This window comes from Neomonachus schauinslandi, chromosome 3 (genome assembly GCF_002201575.2).
Source record: "Neomonachus schauinslandi chromosome 3, ASM220157v2, whole genome shotgun sequence".
NCBI lineage: Eukaryota > Metazoa > Chordata > Mammalia > Carnivora > Phocidae > Neomonachus > Neomonachus schauinslandi.
The window spans coordinates 191,382,020-191,401,534 of NC_058405.1; the positions used below are offsets into that span (position 1 = coordinate 191,382,020).

Consider the following 19,515-nt stretch of genomic DNA (forward strand, 5'->3'; position numbering starts at 1 on the left):
GAGCTCGCAACAAGTTTTCTTTTTGTTTTCTACGTAAAGTAAAGAAATGGGATCTTCCTCTCCATCCAGAGCTCGTTCCTGTGCTTCCTGGGCCTGCGCTCCCCTCCCAGGGAGGAATGTCAAGGCCAGCTCCATAAACACGTGGTGACCTCTTCATGGCTCTGGCCTCTCCCCCTCACGTCGTCCCTGCTCACCCCGCCGTGGTTATGCTGCCGAATCAGGCGGGATCAGCGCTTCAGAAGCCCTCGGAGTCCTGGCCTCCGTCTCAATAAACCAAACCCATCACAGTACACGGTCAGTGACGTGTAAGCAAACGCGCGTGTGCACACACATACGTGACGTGTGCGGGTGCAGAGGGAGGATGGAGGGAAACGCCACGGCATCGGTTTCATTTCCTGATGTCTGAAGAAACCAAGTACCAACTCTGCATGACACAGAACACAACTGTAATGAAACGAAATTCTTCCAGTAATATCTGGTCTTTTAATAGCAGATTTTTCTTCCCAGTGATAATTATGGATCATTGCCAAATAAAGCCAGAAGGCCGCAAAGCCTCCTAAGCCAAGAAGCCCCGTCCCTCGCCAGCTACTCTACAGGGCAGCCTGCTCCCGGCCAGGCCGATTCTCCCATGGTGCCGTTCTCGGGCTGTTTACCTCCTCCAACCTCACACTGTAAAGCACGGAGTCCACAGGAGCGGGGCAGACGGGAAGTGTCCTCGCCATCGGGATGCAGACCGTGGAGGACGGCCCGTCACTTCAGCCAGATCCACTTGTCGCCCACGTCCGCGTTGTACCCGGGGCAGTACTTGCGGCCCGGCAGCTGTGGGAGGGAAGGCCATGGTCACAAGGGTTCACAAGGCACTCGAGGCCCCAGCTCGCTGCAGCGGGGGCTCAACGGCATGTCCTGCTGCGAGTGTGAGCGCCCCGCGGGAATAGAGCCCTGCTGGCCCACGTGCGCCCACAACATGCAGCTGCCTGGGGTGGCCTCTGGCCTGGAGAGCAGCACGTCTGTTCTCAGGCTTTGAGGGTCATGATTGGAAAAACCCACTCACACCTGCAGAGAGCGCTGCTCTCGGCAGTGTTCTGGCTGGAAGAGCAAACTGGGGAGAACTCAGGTGAGTTCACGACGGGGCCCTCCGCCCTCCGCCCTCCGCAATCTCTGGGGCAGGTTATGGAAGCGGACAAAGGAGGGCGGTGGACACCAGGCCCCAGCTAAGTGGGAGCTCCCAGGAGCGGGGGGAGGAAGCGGACCGGACCCAGAAGGGCTGTCTGTCGGGGCGGCAATGGGACTGGGAGGACAGAGGTCTCCTGCCGGCCCTCCCACGGGGCCCAGAGACACCACGCCACGCGGCCACAGGCCCACTCCCACAGGCAAAGGCGTCTGCAGCAAGAGCCAGGGGCGTGGGCTCTGGTGGCCACAGTGCGGGGCGGGCCTGCGACGGAGCTGCGCACGGCCAGGGAAACACTCGAGCACCCTGTTTTGCCAAGTTACACGAGTGGGAACAAAATACTGAATTTACTTCTTCATGTTTTCAAATCAATGTGGATAAACAGATTTGTACATACTACATACAAAAATCTTCCACATTTTGCTCTTAAGTCCTAAAGTATTTAAAAAACCAAATCAGTCTTCACCTACTCAGCAAGGCAGCCAAGCGCAGCCACGGCAAGGGGAGTCGGGGGCTCCGCACGCCACCGCCAACACCGGACGGAGCTCCGACGACTGGCCGGCTTGAGGCCCCGCACCCACGCCCTCTCGCCAGTGCCGTCTCGCAGGTGTGCAGGGGGATTCTGTAGCCCGCAGCGGAGGTTGGGCTGCCGGGGGCGGGCGGGGGGCTGAGCCTGTGCATTTCAGAGCGGGGCTCTGCTTTTCGGGCCCGGGAGACCCTGTTAATGGGGCCATCCACGTGCCAGGAGCATTCTGGGAATCCAAAAGGAAGACAAAAGACGAGACCCAGCTCCCCAGGAGCCCAGAGTCTTGGGGAGAGACTGGCAAGGGGGCAGGCCTCACAGCCCCACAGCCGCGGCAGCAGCGCAGGGAGCCCAGCGGGGGGCGTGTGCGTGCGGCTGCCCGCAGAGAGGGGGGCACTCTGGGGGGGGGCAGGCGGCCGATTTGCTGTGCAGGCTACGGGACACGGCAAGTGTTAGGAAGATGTCAGGTTTTCCACTCTCTGATCACACCAAGCGCTTGGGCGTAAGATGGGTGCAGCCGCCGCAGCACGCCCGGGCGAGGGCCACAGGGACTAACACCGTGTCTGGCTTTCTCGGGCCCCGGGAAGCCCTGCGTACCAGAGGAGCAGGTGGAGGGCAGGTGGTGGCCCCAGGGAAGGTGAGCGCCCAGCCTGACCGTGGACACTGCGTGGAGAAGGTGAGGGGCAGTGGGAAAGCTGGGTCTGAGGCTGCAGAGGCAGGGCTGTGCTGAGGATCCATGGGTACGCCGCCAGCACCCAGCAGCCCAGACAGAGGGGACGCCACCCCAACTGATGAGGGTGCCCAGGGAAGAGCGCAGGGAAGATGCATGGAGACGCTGACCTGTGGATGAAGAGGGTCTGGGCAGGGACGGGGCAGCTCGGGGAAGCTGAGACTACGACAACGACTAAGAGCACGTGTCCGTGCACACAGAGTGGGGGTGACAGAGTCCCTTGCCAAGGAGGGCAGACTGTGTCAGGCAGAACAATGCCCCAACCCCCAGATCCTGTGCCTGCGAGACCTCACATGGCACAGGGGGCTTTGCGGAGCACATGGATTGTCCACACGGGCCCAGGGTCGGCACAAGGGGCCCATGAGAAGGTCAGACCAGAGGAGGAGGTGGGGCCACGGAAGCGGAGGCCAGGTGATGGGGCCACGAACCACAGGGTGCAGGCACCTCCAGAAGCTGGAAGCGGGCAGGAAACAGACCCTCCCCTCAAGTGTCCACGAGGAACACAGCCCTGCCAACACCCTGATCTCCTACTCCCGACCTCCGGAGCCCTGAGACAACACAGGTGAGCAGCTTCCCAGGACACACACAGGGATGCTCTGCCCTTCGTGATGGAGACGCTGGGGCACTTCTGTTCACACTAGGGGGCACGTTGATGGAGAGGCCCCGGCCGCGGGAGACAGTGGGCAACCCGCTGAGAACAGGGTAAGGAGGGAGGGCAGGCCGGAGCGCCCTGGGCTCGCGCCCCCCGCCCCCGCCCGGGGCCCCCATCCAGGAACACCCAGCAAACGGCCGCCACGCCACAACAGCCCCAGCAGGAAAGAGCAGTGTGGCTTTGCAGCATCCCCACAGTGGGCCCACCAGAAAGGGACTTCTCTTCCTGAAGGACCACCCCCAGCACTGTGTGCAGGGAACAGAGCGCTGACCTGTCAGGGGAAGAGCTCGGGAAGGCTCTCAAACGTCACCCACGCCTGCGGCGAGCCGCTCGACGGCAGCAGTCCCCAGCCTCCGTCAGCGGAGTCCCCGGGGCTCGGAGGTGCCCCAGAGCGCAGCCGAGAGGAAGGGCTGGCGTGCGGCAGCAGCGGGGCTCTGCTCGCGTCTTGGCAGGGCGGATGTTAAGCCACCGAGCAACTGAAGGCAGGCAGACCAGCAGCAGCTGCGCACGACCCCACACACCTGCTCCCGGGACCGCTCGGGCCGGCGGTTCGCGGGCCTCTGATTTCCAGATCCTCAGGGTCCCTTTCCAGCACGTTTAAGCTAACAGGGACCCCAGGGAGGGTTTCCGTTTGTAACATTTCACACCGAGGGAAGGCAAAAATAAGCTTTTCGTTACTTCCTATCCGCATCTGCTCATTTAAATAAACCTGCAAACCACCAAAACCCAGTTCACACCTGTCACGTGAGAGAACATGCCTGCAATATCCTGAGAAGAGAGTGTGTCGCCACCTTCCCACTCAGGAACCATCCCTCCCCGCACACCTGCCTGCAGGTGCGCCGCTGGAGAAAAGGGCCGTCAGCCCGCCCCGTACCTCCTACTCTTCCTCCTTCCCTCCACCAGTTCCCCAGAAGGTGGATGCCGGCCGCCCACACAGACAAGGGCCACCCCCGGTGAGCGCAGCGCTAGCTGGGGGAGCTCTGTGGGACGGGGCTGCCAGGTGCCTCCAGGGCACGGGCCTCCAGCCTTGTGCAGGAGAAATAACCACCTAGTTTACTCAAGCCACAAATATCCCAGCTTGTGTTTTTTGGTTCTCCCAGCTGAACTTACTTCTAATCTTAATTTTTTCCTTCTTGCACAGGAAAGTATTTCAGAAGAAATTCTGACTAGTGGAAGGCCCCCTCTTCACTATCTACAGGTTTTCATTCAAAAGCTCTGTGAAGATATTACATCAACGGTTACTTATGAAGTGTTCAGAGGAGAAGCAGGGGAGTGGGGGAGGGGGAGGATGGGGAGGAAGGAGGAGGAGGGGTGGGGAAGAGGGGGAAGGAGAAAGAGGGGGGAGGAAGGAAGGGGGAGGGGTGCACACACTGAAGTGGCCTGGGCTTGGCTGCAGGTACACAGGGAAGGGAGGAAGGAGGACGACCAAGGCCATCCAGCTCCCTGTCCGAAGTCCCACATGGCACACAGCACCCGAGGACAACGGCACTAGACATCTGACTTGGCGGCACCGTGCCCAGTCTAATACTTTCAGGAGGCTGTCTCCCCACCTTCCCCATTTTCCATTAAAAGTCGAAGAGTGAGTTTACTAAAGAGAAAAACTCTGCAAACCACAAAGATGCATATTCAAAGCTCTCGTCCAGGGGGTGGCCAAGCTGCCCTGTGCCCAAAATGGTGGTGAGCTGGCCCACCTGGGGCTCTCTGTGCTGAGTGGGCCCCACGCCCCATGAGCCCAGCAGTCTGCGCCGGGGGGCCGCCCAGAGAGGCCACTGCTCTCCTGGAGGGGCATGAGGTTGGGCTTCCCCCCGGGCTCCCCCTGCGCGGCCCCTCTGACGGTTGTGGGGGAGGCATGCAGCCCCATAGCCCAGAGACCAGGAGCCTGGATGCACAGCAGCTTGCTCCCCAGGGTCAAGTCTCCTCCTGCTGGCACCATCCTGACCGGCACAGGACAGACGAAAAGAGTCAGGGCACCAGTGTTTGCAAAATCATTCCCAATTTCCCCAGATTATTTAATTGTGCAAAATCTGTGTGTCAAAGGTCATGCCTAATTTCAACTAACATTTACAACTGTGGAAACTGTGATATCCCTGACCCTCCTGGTAAGTAGCACGCGACAGCTTCCTGGGCACGCCCCAGCCATGCACGCACACGCATGCACACGCACGCACACGCACGCACTGCTGGCCCGCCACCCCTGGGAGGGTACATGCAGAAGGAACTTCTCGCAGGGCTGCCTCGCAGGGGCCCGGGGGCTGGGGGACAAGGAAGGTCAGTTAGTGCTAATTGCATGCTCTTCAGACGTTTTGTATTTTCTAGCACACGGATTTCTTTCTTTCTTTTTTTTTTTTCCACAAAAAAAAGGCTGAGTAGCTTGTCCAGGTCAACAGCTAGAATGTCCATGGAGCTGGACTGCAAACCCATGTCCTCCGGCTCTGAGTCCGCCCCGACCCGCTAGGCCACCAGCCCCTCTGGCCCGTGCACGCACCTGTGGGCCCATCACCACCCAAGTGGCCAACCCCTGCTCTGAGCGCTCCTGATGAGAAATAACCCTTCGATGTGCCCCTCCAGATTTATGTGCTTAAGGTGAACTTGTAGAACTGGAACTGCTTACTTAAGGAGAAAATAAACAACAGATGCTGACACGGCAATCAGAATGGGTTTTAATTTAATATGCACAAGACTCTGGTCCAGATGATGACGCTCCGCTCACACTGTGTGGGTGAGTCAGGGCTCCCACGTTCCCTTGTTCCTAGTGCAGGGTCGGCAAACTACGGCCCGCAGACCAAATCCGGCTGACGACTGTTCTGTACAAACAAGTTCGCCGGGGCTCGTCCCGCCGCTTGCTTGCACTCCGCCCGCGCAGAACTGCGTCCTTGTGACGGAGGGGGCGGGGCCTGCAAAGCTCAGCTATTTATTCTCTGGCTCGTCTTAAAAAACCATGCTGTCCGCTGCCCTAAGAGAAAGTGACCACGGCGACGAGGGGACCAGGGGACAAGTGAGCCAGGCAGCTCCAGGGGAGGCTTCAGAGGCGGCAGAAACAGGTACCTTTTGTATGAAAAGGTGGTACAAGCCGGGCTGGGACCTGTGCTGTGAGGGGGTGACACTCGAGGCTGCTCCCAGCCGCTTCGCTCTCGCACACAGCAGGGACGCTCCACAGAGCTTCACGTGCCGGGGGCTTGGACAGACCCAGCTGAGAGTACATTACACACATTCACTCATTCTCCTGGGCAAAAACTCTGAGTTCCTCTACACATGAAGCCCACTGTGTCCTAGTGGTCTTGAGGGGCATGGATAAATCCCATTTTCTCTAACCTCATGAAATACAGAGTATGTAAAACTAGTCAGAAAGCGGAGGCACCGGAGGATGGAGAAACCGGGCCTGACCCACAGGACCAGAGGCTTCAGGTACAGACAGGACGTGGTCAGCGGAGAGGAGGAAACGGCTTAGAGGGCAGGCCGGGCAGTGCGGGCGACAAGACAGTGCAGAGCACGGCCTGCAGGAGCAGCCGCACTGACCGCAGCCCACCTGGACCCCAGCAGCCCTGGCTGCAGCTCTGCTGCTGGGGACGGGCCACGTGAGGGCCACCAGACCAACCCACGCCACGTACTGGCCAGAGCTTCCCTGACCACGGACACTGGACAAACAGGTCAGGCTAGCTAGCATCCGTGGGTGCAGAGCTAGAGGGCCGTGGGCAGAAAAGGAGGCCTGTCAAACTGACGGGGACGCACCTGGTCTGTGGCTGCACACGACCCCGCACGTGTCGGGTGATGTCACGGAGGCGGGCAGAGGACCCCAGAGGAAAGAGCATTCCTGGAGGCTGCTGGGTGCTCCCCTAGGGCTGAGGGACTGAGCTCCCAGCAGCCAGGGCTCACCGCACACCCGGGTACCAGGCTAACCCTTCCCTACAAGTCAGGCTGCTCAAGACTCACCAGAAAGCTAAGATACCAAGCCCCAAAGGCTTAAGCTGATTTCCACGTATCTTAGCTGCCTGCCAGAGTACACACTCTAACGCTCCTCAAAGGAACGAAACAAGATCAAGGACACAAAAACAGAGACCTCACAATGGACAGCGACCACTGTAAAGTCTCCAGCCCTGGAAAGAGAAAAATGTAACCCATATCCAGGGGAGAAGAGATCAAGCCGACTCGGAGGTAACGAAGATGATGAATTAGAAAATAAGACCGCTGAGACAGCTATTATAAAAAGATTCAGTATGCTCAGGGAATTAAGTGAAAAGTGAAACTAATAAGAAAACCAGAGGGCGCCTGGGTGGCTCAGTCGGTTGGGCGACTGCCTTCGGCTCGGGTCGTGATCCTGGAGTCCCGGGATGGAGTCCCGCATCGGGCTCCCTGCTCGGCGGGGAGTCTGCTTCTCCCTCTGACCCTCCCCCTTCTCATGCTCTCTCTCATTCTCTCTCTCAAATAGATAAAATCTTTAAAAAAAAAAACCAGAAAACATAAAAAGAAACAAAACTTCTAAAGTTAAAAAAAAAAAAAACAAAAAACAAGACTTCTGAAATAAAATGCCACCGGATGGGTGTGGCAGCCACAGCAGTATGCAGCTGACCTGCCCAGAGCACCTGCTCTGCCCGTGTCCACCCCCGGGCACGCTGGGCCACGCCCCACGGAAGGCACCTGCCTGCAGGACACGGGACCCCGCCGGCTCGGGGCCACCCCGCCAGCCTGGCCAGATCCACCTGCACCGCTGCTACACCATGCTGCCTCCCTCCCTCTCCTGTCCCAGACGTCACACGGCGCCGAGGACTACGGGCTCCCCTGCACCTCACATCTCTCCCCTTGACCCTTCACAGGTGTTTCCCCAAAGTCTCCTCAACATCTGACCCTATCTCAGCTGCCTTTCTTGGAGGACCCAAACACAATGGAACTAATAGCACATTATATAAACACGAGAAAACATCTGTGAACTTGAAGACAGGACAACAGAAACTATTCAAGAGAAAAGAGAAAGAAGAAGAAAAGGCCAAAAACAAACGGATGGAGTCTCAGTGACCTGTGGCTCACGAAATATCAAGAGTCCCCAGAAGGGAAAAAGAAACAACACCTGGAGAAATCATGACTAAACATGTTACAAACAATATGGAAATGATGGACTGCTCACACCGGAGACGCTCCGTGAACCCCAAGCAGGAGAAGCACAAAGAAAACCACCCGGAAGCATGTGGTCACCAGGTGGCGGGGAAGTAATGATAAAGAGATGGAAAGAGAGTCTCAAAAGCAGCCAGAGAGAACAGGTCCCTCAGGCACAAGGATGGCACACAGCAGGACTTCACGCTTGTCCACAGAAGCCGTGCGGCCAGGGGTCCGGGGGGTCTCAGGGTGTCGGAGGAAATGAGCGGCCAACTCAGAAGTCTACACTGGGTAACTCCATCTCCGAAAACCAACCGAAGTACGGGTATCTTCTTCGAGCAAGAGCTAACGATGCGTTGTCAGCAGACCCGGGCGGTGGGAGCAGCTACCACAGGGGGTGACTCGGGCCCCCCGAGAGCCGCCACACGGAGGCCTGGGCCTGCACAGACAGCGCACCACACAGCACAGCTATGAGCCAGGGCGAAAGGTCACAAAAACACCTTAGCTCGTTTTAAAGGTAACTGACCGTGGCACAGGCCAGGGGAGCTGGACAGAAGTCAGCCTGCCATGCGTGGGCTGGCGGGATGTGGCTGGCTGCGCGTGAGCAGACCCTGGCGAGGGACAGGCATGCGCTGTCAGCCCAGACCAGTCGTGAACGGTGAAACCAAAAGGTGCAGTTAATGAGTCAGCAGCAGAAATAAAACAGGGGCGCCTGGGTGGCTCAGTTGGGTTAAGCGACTGCCTTCAGCTGAGGTCATGATCCTGGAGTCCCGGGATCGAGTCCCGCATCGGGCTCCCTGCTCGGCAGGGGGTCTGCTTCTCCCTCTGACCCTCCTCCCTCTCATGCTCTCTGTCTCTCATTCTCTCTCTCTCAAATAAATAAAATCTTAAAAAAAAAAAAAAAAGAAATAAAACAGAAGATGATCAATTAAGCCAAAAGAAGCCAGGAAAAGAGAAAAGTAAGATGTAAATCTGAACCTCACTTGCTACAGGGTTGAAGTGTGAGGTGAGAAACAGCAGGTCCCCCGCTCGAGGAGCCCTCGCTCCTACCCAGGGAAGCCCCGCTCCCAGGGCCAGAGGGCAGGGGCAAAGGCCGCCGAGCCACTCGCTCCCGCACGGCCCCCTCGGGCCAGTGCTCTGGGTCTTGCCGAGACGGCCGCCGGCTCTCGCAGCCCCGCTCACTAGCCAGCTCCGTCCTCCTCTGCGGAGACGTGCGGCAAAAACCGCCGCCTGGTGAGAAATCGCCCCGGGAAGAGCGTCCGGGGAGTCCCAGGACAGGTGGCAGGACGCCCTCAGGAAACAGCCCTCAGGCGGCAACCAGCCCTAGCGCTGGCACAGACCCCCCCCATCGGCTGAGCAGCGGGTTCTCAAGCTTCCCCAGGCAGTCCTCCCTGAGCGAGCAGGTGACCGGCTATTCCAGCCTCTGCCTCGTCTTCGCCCCTTGCTCTTCTGGGGACGCTTCCCGTGGCCAGTTCTTCCTGCCCAGCTCCTGCCGCTTCCTCCAGGAGCCCCCTGACGCTGACAGGGTGACTGTCCTCTCTTCCCTCGTCTCTCCTCTCGGTGCCCAGTGCAGTCACTTGCCTGCTTGTCAGTGCGAGCGGGCAGGCACCTAATCCCACCACCAGCCCCGCCTCACACGCGCGGGCGCCACGAGGGGCAGGTGGGTGCTGTCTCTCCTTGGAAAGATGTCAAGTGACCTGCCCGTGCCACCTAGCTGCAGGCGGCAGGCTGGACCCTCAAGTCTCAAGCCCAAGAATATCTTCCACAACACCGTACACAGATTAAATTAAACCGCAATACCTAGTGTGCGATGGCTTTGGAAAATGACGTAATAGCTTTGTCTGTCTCACCCGCACGCTGCCTTCATTTTTACTGAATTCCATTCCTTCCCCCCAATGTTCCGTTTGCCCCCCAGTCCGTCCGTCTGGAGCTCTGCTCTCCAGTTTCTAGCTGTGAGGCGCCTGGCGTGTTCAGGGCCCGGCCCCCACTCCACGCTGGCCTGGGGGGTGGGCCCTCAGGGTCTCCCACCCCATTTCAGGTTGACTGCAAAGTCCCGCTGGAGAACTTCTGGCTCCAGGCAGGTGTGTCAGGGCTGCTCACGGGAGCTCACCATTCCTTAGCTGAGCTCTCCTGGAGAACTAAAATAGATGTGTTAATTCCAGCACCAAGTCCTTTGTTATGGGACTGTAAAAAGGTGAGTTTTTTAAAAAGGATCAAATGAAGCCCTTCCTGTTTTGGATCGGTTTCACCCCACGGGGAGTAGGAAGTGGGCTGTATCAGGTACAACAGACTCTGCTCTTTCCAGATGCTCTGAGGAGCGCAAACGGCTAAGGAAGTCTGGAGTGACGTGGGGATTCCAACTTCCAACTTCTGTTATCCATTATTGCATATAAATGATAATGAGCTCTAAGAATTTTTCATTAATTTTAAAGAACATTATAGAAATTTTTTAGTAAAGTCACTTCTATGATATACAATTTCCCCAATTTTCCATTATTGCTAAGCATAAATCAAGTCTAAAAACTCTGAAATCAACCCCCCAATCTTGTCTTATCAAAGACAATTTTCAAAAGCCATCTTTTTAAGAATAAGTGTCTTCTATTTTTAGCACAAACACCACGGTCTGTTACAAATACATCCATATTTAGCTGCCAAATCCATTGCCATAAGAATCACAGTATCGTATACATTTTAAATGACTCATATTAGCTGTGAGTGGAAAAGCTCCTAACTCAAGCCCTTGTTTAAATACCTGAACAGTATTCTTTCTAGAAACTCTCAAACAGAAGAACTGAGGGCACACACCGCAAAACGCGGGCACCCATGGTTTGTCAGGTTGTTTGCGAGGACGTCACCCTGTGACTTGGCATGAGCAGAGCCCCAGACAGCACGTGATAATCTGCAACCACACTCAACCCAGGGCACCCGGTGAGAAGTCCATGTTTTACACTAACTTTCCTGCCCAGGGGACGCAGGTTATCTTCCACACGCAGGAAGCTAAACAACGGGGAACGCGGACCGACGAGTCTCAGTCCCGCGCTCCACAAAGAGCTGCAGAAGCAGCGGTACACGAGTGTGTCCTCCAGCCCCGCGAGTGAAGGGCAACTGCAGACGCCACGCACTTCCTCTCACACTCAACTGAACAACTTCTAAACGGAGAATCTGTAATTTAACACAAAAAACAGGTACCAATTTAAGTTCTGAGGCCCGAACGTCAAGAGGAATCTAGGAAGCTTTCTCCGTCAGCAGGTTGAGGTCAACTGACCCTGAGGCTTCCCGTTTACTGCAAGTCTGTCTTTATGCAAGCAAACCCCACAGAGACAAGAGCACACGGTGTTAACGTATTCCAGCTATGAAGCATCACTATTCTAGACAATGCTAACTTGGTGCTGAGACAAAAACAACTTGAGATAGTAAAGAAATAAAAATAGCAGGAGAGAAAGCGAAGACTCTGTCGTCCTGGCAACTGTCTCGGACACAATCGGATTTGTGGAGGGAGCACAGTATCTTAATAGCATCTGGCCTCCCTAAATTGAAGACACCGAATCGCTAAAGCAGAAACCAATTCATAGGACTGCACAGAAATAAAAAGTGACCCAATACAGTGTTTGAAAAATGACTTAAAAAATTAGCAGGCTGCTATGCACACATGAGCATTCACGGGAGTGTTCACGGGTCCGTTCCAATGACAGAAAGGGGGCCGAGTGAATGGGAAACGTATGGATAAATATTCTGAGACTCCAGACACTCATGTCCCTCTGCAAACGTCCCTTCGGGAGAAACCTAAGACTGCCCAGGCAGTCACATGGAGTGTGATGGGCACATGAAAGCCACCCTGACTCCGGCCAGAGCAGCGAGAGAGAGAGAGAGAGAGAGAGAGAGAGAGAGAGAGAGAGAGAGCGGAACAAACACCCAGGTCACAGGATCAACAACACAAAACCAAAATTTACAAATCCCATTCATATGGAATCTTAGATCCTTTCTGTCCTGAAAAGGTCTGTCTTCACTCGTCTGCACCCCTAGGTCACCAACACAGCTAAGGAGGAAATGCTTACCCCCCGCGCTGTCACGCACGGACCCCGAACCCAGGCGTGCACGGCGTCCGCCCCAGCAACCCCTCTGCTGCTGTGCACAAGGGGCTGCAACGGGCTGGAGCCCGGTATGTGCCCTCCAGGGAACGTTCTGGCCTCCAGCTCAGATAGCCTCTCTGCGCCTGGCGGCTCACTCACACTTGGGAAGAATAACCCGGCCTTCCTGTGGCAGCAGCGTGAGGCCCATACGCCAACACTCGAAATTAGCTGTCCTTGTGCACAGCCTCCCCGTCAGCCCTGCCTCTCTACTCTCACCCCTGCCCCAGGTCCCCTTGTCCTATGCACCCCACCTCCATCCTAGCCAGCCCTCCAGAGGTCCTCTCCTCCTTACTGCCAACCAGCACGAGGGCATCAAGGCCCTCCGAGAATCTAGCCCACGCTGCGTACCTGCTACTTGCCAACAGAAAGCCCTCACCGGCCAGGACAACGTCTTCCGAACCATCACCCCGAACTTCTGTCCTCCACATCTTCCCTCGTTAGGGTGCTACCCTGAGCTAACTAACCTCTGAGCCCCACTGTTTCACCTCAGAGGATTTCTTGTAATCAATGACTAATCCCAAATAAAGCCCACAGATCATCATAAATTTAGGACTGATAAAAGTCCTTTCTACCTCTTCTCCTTTTCCTCCACATAATACGTGACTCGGTACCCCCAAACCAGCCACCCTGCCTCTAGCCTTCACAAACGTTGCTCCTTCTCCCCCAAAACGGGGGGAGGCCCCTCTTCTACTTGGCAAACCATCATCTTGTAAATCTCGAGATTCTTGGCATCTGACACTTGAATCCCCACCATGAATTTGGGAACTACAGCATGTGCTGTGCTCACGTGTGTGTGGTTCCCACTGGTGGGCGAGCCCACAGGGCACAGGAACCGGGTCTGTCCCTGAGTCCTCCGCACAGTATCTGCGCGGGGCGTGCAGTGAAGGGGCACCAGATGCACACTGGCCCAGGAGAGCTCCCGGCGACGGGCTGCTCTGCAGTGAGCGGCGGCCCCGCCACACCCCGGCTGCACAAACTCCATCCTCGGTGCTCAGCGGGAACCTGGGTGCCTGACTCCAGGCCGTCAGAGCAGGAAGGAAACACAGAGCTGAGCCCCCAGTCCATCAGCTCCCGAGACGCGGGCCACTTCTAGGGGTGTAAGACTGCTGTGCCCAAGGACAAATGGCACCTCAGGTTCTATGAGGACAAGCAAAAGTAAAAATCACGAAACCCCAAGAAGCAAAATGAACCCCGTGACCTGGACACCGCCCAGACGCAGGCTCCGGTGCCACAGAGTCTGCCCAGCCATGGGAGGAAGTGGGAATGTTCACCCCAAGGGTCTCCCTCAGCTGAGGGAGGCTTAGGTTGGGGGACCCAAGACAGGCAGCCAGACACAGCTGGCCACCACAGGCCTGCTTTCCTTCAAGCTGACCCTCCGAACACACTGAGGCAGGCCAGCTACGGGGCAGGGGTCCAGAGTCCACGGGGGTCGCCTCCACGGCCACTGTGTGGGAGGGTGAGCACTGCCCTCCCGTCGTCCCTACTGACTGGCTTCCAAGAGAAGCCACACAGGCGACAGGATCCACAGGGACACACACCACCGCACAAATGTGACACCAAGAACGTTCCGTAGCCGCAGACTGTTACCTGTAACAGCTCGTCAAGGCATCTTCTGGGAAACTATCCCGAGACTCATCAGCTATCACATCACGTGTGGACACCACACTAAACACGCATGCAAATGTAACTGCGGGAAGTCAAAGAGCTACAATCTACCCTCCACACCGGCGGCTGGAAGGAGCGCCAGGGAGGTTCACTCAGGGACAAGAGGCTGTGGAACCAGCAGCCACGTACAGGCTGGTGTGAGCGCCGGGTGCTGGCCTGAGCTTGCGGGGCCCCACGCTCCCCCGCCGGCAGCTTCTCTACCAGCGGGGCGTGTCTCTGGCGCAACAAGTGCCTGCTCCACCCTGGTCTCGTGGAGTGGGGCTCCGCTCCCCTCTCGGTGGCTCCTCCCGCAGGAGCGGGCCGGCCCTGTGGGAACACTGTGGGACTCCTCCGGGGGGGCCCACACCCACCTGGTGCGCCCGGATCCATTCCGGGCCCCCGCAACCTCTGGCCCTCCTGCACCTTCTCCCTCGCTTCCTACGGGCTCTCGTCCTATAAACAGGCTGAGAACGTCTCAGCCTTTCGAAATAAAACAACGGCCCAACCAAATATGGGAAAGCCTACTTCCACCACTCTATCCCAACTCTCCCCTCAAGGTCCAGCAGCCTGCACCGCCCTGACCTGCCCGCGGCACGTAAACAGGAGCTGGGCTGGCGGCCGCAGGGACCGGGGGCGGCAGGGCCTGCGGGCTCTAGGAGCTCCTCTGCTTCGCCTGCTTCACCCACCCCTCCCTCCCCCTCCTGCGGCAGCTCTGGCACAGTGTGCAGGAGGAAGGCCTGCCACCCACCGGCCCGCCGGCCCAGGCCCCAGGCTGGCACACTGAGGCGGAGGAGGAAGGGGCAGCTGCTCTGGTGGCCCCGGCACTTCTGCTCCCCGTCAAGCCCCCCGCGTCAAATGGGTCAGCAGTCGGTTCAAGCAGCTATGCCGACGGCACTTGTCACTGTCACTGCAGAATCTAATTAAATGTCATGAAAGCGGCAGAGTCTTTCTCCGACAAGGAGGCCCGGCTGAAATAAAGCATGGGGGCAGGTGTGAAAGGCTGGCGGGGGGGGGCGCCCTGTGCTCCCAGAGGTCCTCATGCTCTATAAGCCTGGGACGGCCACTGCGGGGAGGTCCACTGACAACCAGGACGTGGCCGACACACGGGTTAGACCCAAGCGCCACTCCCGCGTGCAGACAGGGCGGACAGGCGTCTGGGGCGTCAGGGTGTCCCCTGGAAAGTTCTCTAGTGAGCCACCCTTTCTGGGTTCATCCAGTTCATCAGTGAATTCAGTGAACAGAGGGTCAATAACAGGTGTCCATGATTAAGTGTGCCTGAGGCCCCACGATGAAAGCCACCGTCCGAACAAGCAGCATCTGCTCTTACAAACCCCTGTGATCCGTCAGCCCTGCTCGCACCTCACGCCCCGTCCACTTTAGAGTACAGCTTCTAGTGTGTCTACACTTGCTCCCAGCCCTGTACCCACCACAGGTCTAGAAGGAAAGCAGTGAGACAAACAGCACACGCAGCGCCGGCCGAGGCACCCGTCCCCACCCCTGCAGCCGCATCCCTCCCTCGAGCACCCTCCTGTTGGAACCTTCCGCAACTGCTATTCAGCTGTAAACCTGAACGTAAGAACAGATCTGACTCCTAGGAAAAGGCAACACTGGCACCATATACAGGGGCTCTTGGGTAAAGGGAACGTAGCTTGCCCCGGGGGGTCACAGCCACGTTCCCTACCCCCCGTCTCTCACGCAGACTCCCCAAACACCCCCCCATTTCTCTGCCCCCACCCTCAGAACCCAACCTGGCAAGCAGAGCAATCCTTCCCGCACATAATTCAGATGCTCTCTCTCTCAAAACAGCGCACTGGCTTGCAGTCTCATGAAAACGTCAACCCAGGCTTCACGGCACTCCCTACAGCCCCCTGTGATCATGCCCTGCTAGGTTCCGAGCTCACCTCCAGCCCTGCCTGCCGCCCCATCCCCTCATTTCACCATGGTGGGCTCTTCTATTCCTAGACTGCCTCCACCTCCGAAGCCCTGCCTGCAGGTGCGGCTGGGTCACCCCTCTGCAGCACACCTCCCACCTGCGGCACTTCGATGCCCCGCTATGTATTAGTTTATCGCCTGTCCCTCCTTCCCCAACCAGGATGCAAGCTCCCTGACAGCAAGACTGTTTTAGTCCCTGATGTGGCCCCAATACTGAGAACAGTGCCTGGAACAACAAATACTTGCCGAGGGACAGGGAGTAAACGTAAAATGGGGAGGTGACAGTTCTGGGGGGTGGAGGCAGTGTTAGGCTTAGCAGCAAGTGTCAGGGGTAGACTGTCACTCCTAGAAATATCTTAGTTCCCACACGACGTCTGACTATGTCCCCTGGACAGGACTCTCCGATGCTAACAGGAGACAAAGTTTTTCATCAGCCACGTTTCCTTTCTTGCCTTCAGGTTCGGGGACTTAATGAATTCTCTATCCTGTGGGTTCACTGAGCAAACACCTATTGAGCCTGGAGAGACATAGAGCTTCCAGCTCAGATCCTCTCTAACATGGATACAGGCAGAACCAGCACCCGAACCGGCTTTCAGATCATAAAGAAAAACAGAGAGGCTTTCCCTTTCCAGCAAAATAGCAGCCCCAAAGCCCTGAGAAAGCCCTTGATATAAAACCTCTAGAAATGCTTTTAAATGCATTGCTGAGCTCTGCAAGAAATCACAAAGGGCTAGAAATGAAGAGCAGGTTGAAAACCAGAGTGGCGAGCTGAAGCCTCCGTGGCCCTGGGGACGTGGGAAGAGCTGCCGGGAGACGGAAGGCAAAGCCGCTGGTCCGTGCGTCGGTCCATGCAAGGTGGGGCATGGGGAGGGGCTTCCTTACCGAAGCACAGCTCCTGGAGGGCAGCACCCTCCGTGGAAGGCAGAAGGGAAGGGAGCCCCCACCCTGCAAGGAGACCTCAGCTGCCATCTGGGGAATCCGTGGCCACGGTCTGTCCTCGCACGGGGGTGGGGGTTCCAGTCTCACCACCTCGGGGGCCTGGAGCCCCTGCTGGTCAGGAGTCTCGGGGCTGGCAGCAGCAAACTGTCCTTACGGGAGCGAGGAGGCCAGAGCTACCGAACAGCGTCGGATGCCCGGGTGAATGAAATGTCAGGGGCATACGCACACCAAAAGAGCATCATTGTTTCTCCCAATTCAAACTTAACTGGGCATCCTGTATTCAGGAGGGACTCTCATTAGGTGCCCACAGAGAGAGGCCCACAAAGCAAGAACTTAGTGTCCAGAGTCTCTAAAACACAGAAGGGAATAAGCCCTCACAGGTTAGAATTAGAGGAAACGATAAATGACGAAGTCTGAAGGTCCTCCAAACCTGGTATTACCAGATGCAGAACAGAAGGAACTATACTTGAGATGCTTAAAGAAAAAGAAGCCGTTGAAAAATATAAGAAATAATACCCCATCCACAAGATTCAGAAAGTGCTGGTGTAAGTAAAAAAGAAATTTAAACCCTGACCCAAAACAGCAAAGACAGAAAGAGCAGAAACATCCTAAAAGAGAAAGGGAGACTATAACACTTAATTAAAAACAAAAGGTCAGCACACTGCTCCTGCTTCCAAGAATCAGAAGTGCTCTCCAATAATTCTTAACCACAAGTACCAGCAAGTTCACGGTCTACTATAAAATATGCATAATACATAATGGATGTATTACAATGTGCAGAGCACCACGCCCCTGTTTCCTAAGTGTCTATATAAGCACACTGAAAATACATTTTAAGTTTCTCATGAAATTATGAGGTGTGACTTCAGTAATTTTATTACCTTTATTACATGAGTCAGGTTTATAGAAACTTCTCATGCTGTTGGTGTTTAACTAAAACACATTTTCAACATTAAAAATATTTTTTTTCCTAGAAAACGAGAAACAGCCTAGCAGGACAGTCATCTTCTGAGGGTCCATGCCATAAAGGCGCCCACCGACCCACTTGTTCCAGGAAGTAAGTAGCCACAGAATGCCCTCCGCTCCGACACCAAACGATTCCTCCTCTTGAAAGAAACAAGTCTTTGAAACATCCCCACACTGCTCACTTGTCTTCCAGCAGGAAACCAACCAGCATGTCAGGTGTCTCGGAGGCCGACCAGCCGTACCTGCTGCTCCCTTGAGCATTTCTAGATGGGAGCTCTGCAGCCTGGCCAGGGACCCCTTTTCTGGGAGCCACGGATCTCCCCAGCCCCGCAGCAGCTGCGTGTGAGATCAGCACAAGGGCTTCATCGCTCATCCCTACACCACCTGCATGGCCGCAGCCGGGGGGTCAAGGCCAACACCAGCGGTGACGTGGTGTGTGTGCGGTCCGTGATGTGATGGGAACGGGACTTCACCTCTCCGAAAACACAAACGGGCTAACCCTGAGAAAATCGTCAGACAAACCCCACCGGAGGGACAGTCTATAAAATACCTGACTGTCCTTTAAAACTGTCATAAAGACTAAACACAAGGAAACGTGACAGTCACAGCCAAACAGAGCTTTTGGAGACATGACAACTCAGTCCTGTGGTCCCTGAATGGGGTCCTGGAACAGAAACAGGGCATCAGGGAGACGCAGGGCATCAAATGTGGTGTGGACTCCAGTGAACAGTACTGGACAGACGCTGGTCCGTCCCCTGCCACAATACACCACTCACCTAAGACGTCAGCATGGGAAACGGGGTGTGGGGCGCATGAGAACTCTCCAGCAGCTTCCCAACTTCCCTGCAAATCTAACACTGTTCTAAAAGTGCTTCTTTAAAATGCTTAAACATTTCTAAAATTCTTTTAATGCTTAGAAATTTTTAAAGATTAATTAAAATTTTCAGCATTTCTAAGCATTTAAAATTATAAGTCCAATAGAATAGATTCTCTTAATACTCACAAATTAAAAATAAGACACTAACACATGGAACACAATAACGATGGAAAACTGCCGAGTCCCCCAGCATGTCTGTGGTTAAAATGGCTGACATACTCAGCTCCTGGGGGACCGATGCAGACGACGCGCCCCTCCTGAGCCACGAGGAGAGACGGGCACCGTGTGGAAAGCACCTGTGTGCAAAGGCACCAAGGCAGGGAGGTCCCAGGCCCCAGGGAGGAAAGCCGAGGAGGCGGGCTGCCTGGTCCCTGCAGGGCCCCCCTCCCCAGGACCCACCCACTCCTGCAGGGATAACTGGGAGCCCGAAGACCCACAGCGGAAGGGCCGGTGGAGACAGAAGGGCAGGTCAGGACCCACCCCAGGGCGGGGCCCCGCTGAGCTTGCCCTCCTCAGGAAGGGCAAAGGGCAAGCAGAGCGGACCTCACAAACCTATGCTGGGCATCAGGTGGCTTGGTCTGGGGATGGACTCCAGCAACCTGCCCAAAGTTCAGTGCCTGCCAGGAGATAGCACCTGCGTCCTCCCAAGGTAAGAGAACGTCATCCAGAGTGTCCAGCCATCTTCACGATGACTGGCACTTAAAGGAAAGAAAAACAAGGCACACGGAAAAACAGGCCGGAATGACCAACCATGAAAGGACCAGGAGAGAGCCAGGCAATTTAAACGGATCGAAAAGAGGTCCAGACGGTGCGGTTACCAGATAGCTTTGTGATGAATGTGCTCAAGTAATGAGGGGACAAAATAA

At 56.2% G+C, this 19,515-nt stretch overlaps 1 protein-coding gene across 1 annotated transcript in view; it reads right to left on the bottom strand.

Annotated features, from left to right (window-relative positions):
* Nucleotides 1-450: 450 nt before the first annotated feature.
* The window catches only part of NDUFA10 (NADH:ubiquinone oxidoreductase subunit A10), a 53,298-nt gene continuing 34,233 nt past the window's right edge, over nucleotides 451-19,515 (bottom strand). Inside the window, exon 10 of the mRNA XM_021678981.1 lies at nucleotides 451-819. Coding sequence (XP_021534656.1) covers nucleotides 751-819 — 69 coding nt within the window. The 3' untranslated portion in view covers nucleotides 451-750. The remainder of the gene's footprint in view (nucleotides 820-19,515) is intronic.